This window comes from Mercenaria mercenaria, chromosome 6 (genome assembly GCF_021730395.1).
Source record: "Mercenaria mercenaria strain notata chromosome 6, MADL_Memer_1, whole genome shotgun sequence".
Taxonomy (NCBI): Eukaryota; Metazoa; Mollusca; class Bivalvia; order Venerida; family Veneridae; genus Mercenaria; species Mercenaria mercenaria.
In genome coordinates this window covers 82,227,320-82,234,951 of record NC_069366.1, presented here as the reverse complement: position 1 = coordinate 82,234,951, position 7,632 = coordinate 82,227,320, and the positions used below count along the sequence as shown (strand labels likewise).

General features: G+C 32.5%; 1 protein-coding gene across 1 annotated transcript in view; it reads right to left on the bottom strand.

Moving 5' to 3' along the window:
• Window positions 1-4,251: 4,251 nt before the first annotated feature.
• LOC123549904 (mesocentin-like) overlaps window positions 4,252-7,632 on the bottom strand; it is a 31,615-nt gene continuing 28,234 nt past the window's right edge. The window contains exons 33-36 of the mRNA XM_053546936.1: window positions 7,031-7,054; window positions 6,628-6,679; window positions 6,120-6,172; window positions 4,252-5,000 (exon numbers count right to left, since the gene is read on the bottom strand). Of these exons, the coding sequence (XP_053402911.1) occupies window positions 4,973-5,000; window positions 6,120-6,172; window positions 6,628-6,679; window positions 7,031-7,054 (157 nt within the window). The 3' untranslated portion in view covers window positions 4,252-4,972. The remainder of the gene's footprint in view (window positions 5,001-6,119; window positions 6,173-6,627; window positions 6,680-7,030; window positions 7,055-7,632) is intronic.

Below are 7,632 nucleotides of genomic sequence, written 5' to 3'. Positions count from 1 at the left end.
AAATTTAAAAGTATTCTTGTGTGAGCCAGCAGTCCCAATTTTAAAATAAGTTTACACAGATGGTGCTTGTGTGACCCTCTACAAAGATTGTTTATACTATTTGCATCAAAAACCGTGGCCGCCAGAGGACGTGGTCACTTTTCCCTATACGTATATGGTAGAAACTTAGAAAATCTTCTTGTATAAAACAATTAGCCCGTATTGAAATATTTCACACAAATTGTCTTTGTGTGACTTTGTGCAGATACTGTTCAAAATTTTCGGATGGCAGCCAGAGGGCATGGTCACTTTTCATCAAAAATTTCTTTAAACAACATCTTATCCAAAACCACTGAATGGATTTTGATGAAACTTTACACAAATGATCCATAGGGAGACCTCTTTGAAAGTTATTCAAATGGTTCCGGTGCATTGAACATATGGGTATTTTTGGTTAAAATAGTTTTTCAGACTTTAAAAATCGTTTTCTTAGAACTTTGATATTTGGCATGTGATATGAGCGTTTTTTAATTGTCCAAATTAGTTCCCTAAGTTCAAAAATGGCCACGTCCCTGTGTTTGACATGTACATACTATAGGTTTACATAGAAACTTTGAATATCTTCTTCTCTGAATCAGTAATAGAAAATAGATATTAGGCGTGTGATATCAGAGTTGTACTGTCTACCGTTATTGTTCACATTATTGCCGTAGGTTCAAAAATGTGTGACGTGTTCATAATATACTAATAATAGACTCAATTACTTGTAACATTATGTTATACAAAGACACTTGAAGCATTGTTCACAGGTGAGCGCTTTGGGGTCAATGACCACCTTGTTTCGCTAATTCAGTGTTCCTGATATATTTATTTTTATTTAATATATATTTATGCGAGTACTGTCGCTCCCTATACTAGGCAGATGAAATAATAAAGTTGTAATTATATTCATTTTTGTTAACGTTAGTTTACTGGAAATGATACCATCATAGAACCTAAACATGTTATATGTGCAAGTACATGCTTGCTGTTAGTGATTTTCAAATCAATTTTACACAACCGCTAACTCGGACAGTAATAAAAGAGAGTAAAGTACGAGTGCACTGTGGCTCTCCATGTCAATGAAAGGTGGTAATTTTTATGTTACTTACTTATTCATTTATTTTTACTGTTTTAAGTGTGATTTGTATATTTACACTGATTATATAGGACTATATTCCTACCATTGTGCAGTAATATTGGTATCAGTTAGGGAGATCAGATGTATTTTAATTGTTATATTTGAACAGTGTATACCACTTTGATCTGGTTCAAAGTCCAAATATATTAAACAGCTTTAAAAGTGCAAAACGTTCTGACGCTCTTCCTGAATGTATTGTGAATATTGATATCAATATCCTCAATACAAAAATGAACTTAAACCTTGTTTATATAATATCTTATCACCTACAAGTGTGACTTTTTTGACTCCGTAAAATGATATTACACGGAATCTATTGTCAATTGATGACTCCTATTGTTCGTGGGCCTGTAGGCTTAAGGCCAATGTTTCTGTTACCTTAAGACTGAAAATGGTTTGCAATCAATAACAGGGCTTACAGAAGTCAAACTTCATAGGATGATCGTGTCATCTAAAGTCGATCAGTGTCTCCTATTGCTTCTGATGTCTATAGGTCAAATGTCAAGGTCACAGTGAGACTCAAAATGCTTGCAATAACTAGAGAATGGGTTGGCCTTCAGTAATCACATTTCATGGTATGATAACCTGTTGTTAAGTAGATGGCTTCTATTGATTTTAAGGTCAGTAAGTCACAGGTCAAGGTCACAGAAACTTTAACACCTATAAAAGTTTCTGATTAAAAGCTGTTATGGGTCATAGACTTCATGACATAATTGTATTTTGTCATTATAGATCCATTAAGTCTGCATGCGAGGGACTGAAAATAACAAACCAAGTTACATCTGACTGGCCGTGGTGTGGGGTGTACGTGTTTTTTTTTACTAACAGCATTTGTTAAATAATATATTTTGTTACCTCCCCTAGAGTGAGTGTTTATGTTTATTTAAAATTTTGATTTTTTATCTTTCATTTACGATTGTTTTTCATAATACACATATCAAATTGTTCAGAACATATAAGAGATGATTTTTTTTTAATTTTGGAAATTGTATTTTCATGTTGTAAATTCATGACTGTTTTCGTAGAAACGATATGTACATCGTAGATGTTTTTATAAAACGGATTTCAAAATTTGTAAACTAAATGGTATAAGTGTGAAACTGAGTTATATTTCAGCTAGATGCAAGTTATGTCGTTTATCAACATACACAATATATTGACAAACGTTGTGATAAAACCATAATGGAAATTAAACATGGTCAGTTACAGTAAAGTATACGTATGAAATTCTCAAACACGGCATTTTCTGTTGTGAGCATCTCCAATTTAGTCTCAATAAATTGTTGTTGTATTTATACATACATATAATTAAGATAGTTGAACCCTTATGATAGTCTGCATTTTCCATTTAATACATATTATCCGTCTGAATTCTATGATTGTGAAGAAAAAGGATGACAAAAATATACGGCAATACTTAATACCACGAAAAATTGCCGATCGTCATTACAGGTCCACGGCTTTAAAACAAACAAGAACTGTCCGTAAGACAGCCAGTGCTCGACTATTCGAACGTTTTCACAGAAGCAGGAATATTAATCTAATGTTAAAATATCAATAGAGTTTCAACCAAAACTTTAACCAGAAGTTTTCTAAGTCCAAAAGGAAGCATAATTTGCCCAAATTACATATCAGAGTTCTTGGACTTGATGCAATCAACTAGTTCTATAACCCCAAAGACGCATGTGAAGTTTCATTTCAATATCTGCATTAGTTTTGGTGATAGTATCTTGCATGCAAAACTTTAACCAGAATTTTCTAAGTCCAAAAGCCATTAATGTAGTATATCGATTTGAAATCGTTTTGCTTTTTCAGTATGTGAACTGACTTTAAAACACTCCTCGTTCAATGTAATGGTATTTTAGTAATGTTCTGCCTTGTTTGTAAACCTTCATGAATGCAAATACCATAAAGACGGTAAAATTTGTTGCTAAGTGTCTATCTGTAAGTCGGTGTTGTTCTGTCAAAAGTGTTTATGCCTTGTACTGTCAGGATCATGAACCCTGTCTTTGTGTTCATTACCTGTTACTTGTTTAACACTCACAACACTAAGGAGTACGTCGTCTAAATAGGACTGTTTTATCACGAAATAGTATGTATCTAACACAAATAAGCGTAACAACAGGAAATTTCAAGTTCTTAGTAATTGTTTGGCCATTTCAGTTTATAATTAATTAACCCAAATCAAAGCTAAATACATAATTTAGTTCCATTTGTCAGATGCCGAAAAGTGCTATTTAAATTCTAACTGTGTCTCAGCGACCATAGCTTAACATGTGAACTTACTACACCAAAATCTGTCTCTGTCGATATAAAAGAGTACAATGAGGAAAATTTGCAAAACACCAATCTGCTTCATATAAATAGTTAGGCGACAACATACAACTTTGCTCAAGGATGAAATCATCCCAGTAGATGAAATAACATAATTAGTCCAGGCTTTTACTAAGTACAAGTATGGAAAACTGCACAGCCATATGATACGACATGCCTCTACGGTGATTAACTAAACTTCAAGTTATGGTATTATGTCGCATTGTTTTATCGAGGATATCAGTGTAAGTACAAAAGATGATTAATTACGAATGCGATTTCCATGTTTTACATTGCACCAAAGGTTGTAAAAACAGCAAGAACAAAAATTGCAACAGGAAAAACAAAATTTAAAGATATTTAAGTATAAACGTACACACAGACATACGTTATCTGATTGGTTTATAACTGACCAATGTCATAAATGAATTTCAATACCAGTTTCCAAACTTTCATCTAGGGAGTTAGTTTGTAGACGAGTGCTTGAATGCAGTTAATTTTATATGTATCAAGTGGACAACTTCGAGTTCAAGCTAATAAATCAATCTGTTGTTGGAGTTTTGAGAAACTAGGCTTTATAAATTTAAAACTGTTCAAACTCGATACCGACGAAGTCCGTTGACATATGCATGGGGTCAGGTTAGAAAAAATAGCTTTTGATGGTATATGTTATTTGAAATTGTTAGATATTGCCATTGGCACGGTTATTTCAATGTAATGTATTTCAATGCGCCTATGAAGAACACATCATTTAGAAGTAGGATTTAATAGATAAATAACAAAAAATTACTCACAACATACATTTACACACAATCATCTACAGTAATCAGATTTACAGTCGTACTTTTGTTGTACACAGAAAAAAAGGAATCATCCATTTAATAAATATTTCAGTAACATAACTAAGGGATAAATCCTTGAATGTTGCAAATACTGTACAAGGTACATCACACAATAAAAGACCCGTCACCGCTATAATCATAACATATATAAAAGACTATCACAGTATCATCACGCTTTATTCTTTAAAGTGTCAAATTCGGAAAAAGTATTCCATAAGGTCTAAATATTTACACCATACTGCAATGTTTCTCACAAACATGCCATGCATTTCGTTGCCAATTGCTCTTACATTAAAACTTTGATTTACGTTAAATTAATACAGATATTAAATACCAAACGAGGATTTAAGGATTTTGTTTTTTAACCCAACGTGTAACAAAACTTTATTTCTGTGTGTTACAAAAATTCATTCCTCGTATGAAATGATTTATATAAGCAATAATGAAATAGCTTAAAAGATTACAACTAACATTTGCACCAATCTTTGAGAAAGTGTAAAAGACGATAATGCTTATGTACATAAACATTCAAATTATATATCTATACAGCATAGACATAGCCTGAAAATACTAATTTACATTAAAACGTCTTTCCACAAAAGCAATTATTGTTCTTATTTTTGTTGAGATCTCCATACACTCGAGACAAACGTGCATTTTATTCTTCATCTGGACACGGCAGCAGTCTGAAAGAAATAACATTAGTTCTTCGATTGTTATCGTAACACAGAGCACGGTAAACACATACCCGCGTTAAATTGTTTTCCTACTTTTAAGGCGAATTGTAGTAAAAGGCAAAAAGAAAATCAAATTGTGTTACCATGTAGCTCTAAATCAGAGAAAATAAACAAAGGATTACAGTGAGTGAAATATATAAGCAGGTAAGCATGTTATGGTGATACACTAACTATAATAAAGAAAAACAATATTTCATTCGAGTACAAATAATAAAGTGTTAAAAACGATACGAGTTCAACGAATTACAAACATAAAAAGTGCAAGCACCTAACGGTGACGCAGCGAATTTAACTACGACAGAACTATTCAAAGGTGTACACAGAATATATAAGATATAAAGAGATCAACAGCTTATCGTCATATGAGAAAAAAATAAACAAAATAGTACAATGAATTAAAGACATAATTAAGATAATCCCCTTACGGGGATACCCTAACTCTAAGTGAAAAAGAAAATGAACAAAAGGGTGCAATACATTAAAGATATAAAAACATAAAATGATGCGGTGATACCATAACTCTACATATGAACAAAATAAAGAAAAGGTGAAACGAAAAGAACATTTTAAAACCTCTGAATGACAAGAAAACAATGAATTAGATACTGGAAATTTACGGTGTACCACAACTCCAAATGAGAAGAAAATAGATAAAAGAAGATTTAAACAAAGACGAGCAGGCTGTTGCGATATTCAAAGAAAATAAACAGAACGCTACTACGAATAAAACGTAGTTGAAACTCTATAAACTTGCTTTTCTCAAAATTCAGGCTGTCTCAAAGTTATTTTCAAAACCCGTCCCGAAAACACATGCACAAAATATCATTTTACATCGAATTTCCGTTTAACTTTTCTCAAATTAAAAACGTTCGATTTCTTGAAATTCGAGATACCGAGTTACAACTGTATATAAAAAGAAAACTACCATAGTCTGATATCGTAAATCTCGATGAGAATTAAATAAAAACAAGATTATAACGAACGATAGGCATTTATTGCCATCGCCCTCTGTACGAGAAAGTCATTCGAATTGAAAATTGATAAAGGAAGTGAAAAGAAGGTACATACTCGGCTTCCGATATCTTTGTCGCATCACTGGTTCTAGCACTGCCGTCAACTGCCTGGAAAAAGAATACAAATTTTAATAATGTTTACTGTATTTTCATGTCCTGTCTAATGGCATTAAATATAACTATATAATGGAGTTCTGCTTACGCCGTTAGTAGGCGATGTGAGGGTGCAGCACCTTTCATGCATAAACCCAGTCAAACCGAGTCTGCGATTACTTTGCTTGATTGCTTACTATGATTTCAGCATGTTTCTAATGATTTTATTATAATATAAACAATAAAAAATAAATAAGACTGCAGCATTTGCATGAACAGAGACCTTAACAAAGTTTGTTTGTTTTTTCCAAGACGTCTTCGATATTGCAAATGATTAATGCTTCTCTTGTTATCAAAACATTTGGAACAAGTTTTCCGTGAACAGGTAACGAGAATATTTTTATCGCTATTTACAAACGTGCGTCTATATTGTCATATGTAGGAGTTAGTGTAACAATGTAGAAGCTCACCTTAGAAGGTTCTGGATCTGTGTCTGTTGATATTGGAATTTCGTATACCTCTCTGAAATGGTGGTAGCAATGAAGCAATGAAATACATGTACACAATTTATAGACATAAGTGAAACAATTGATCAACAAACAAATGATATTTGAATTTCGTATACCTCTCTGAAATGGCGAGAGCAATGGAGCAATGATGTATATGCAAACAATTGATAGATACAAATGATCAACAATGTTGAAGATATCTGTAAATACTTCAATAACTTATTACGCGTATTATGTATATGATACATGTGTTCAGTTTCTTTATTTTAAACTGTTACAATTTTATCATGATTAAAACAAGTGGTATCATGTCCTACGTTATTTCATTTTCCCTAAATATATGAAATACAAAAATGATGCCTACCTTTCATCATCACATGGCACCAATCTGAAATAAAACAAATCAAATCAATTAATTTTGCAGTCGTATTATAAACTGAAAACGAATGAAAAGCGAGTTTGCGAACAAGTTCCTATTGCATAATAGTGTCATACATTCAGATAGCTTATGTTCTCCGTGTTATAGTGGTTGAGATTTACACAGTATAATGTACATTTCCTCATTTCCTAAATATTCATGACTACGACTATTGAGAGGTGACGAATGTGCTTAACCTTTACCCTGCTAAATTTCTAAAATGAACTGGTCCATCATTCAATTTGGGCTGTAGTTGAAACTCAATATCTCGAACTTGCTTTTCTCAAAATTCAGGCTATCTCAAAGATATTTTCAAAACCTGTCCCGAAAGCACATGCACAAAATATCATTTTACGTCGAATTTCCGTTTAACTTATCTCAAATTAAAAACGTTCGATTTCTTGGAATTCGAGATATTGAGTTACAACTGTATACTTAAAGATAAAAACCATAGTCTGATATCGTAAATCTCGATGAGAATTAAATAAAAACAAGATTATAACGAACGATAGGCATTTATTGCCATCACCCTCTGTATGAGAAAGTCA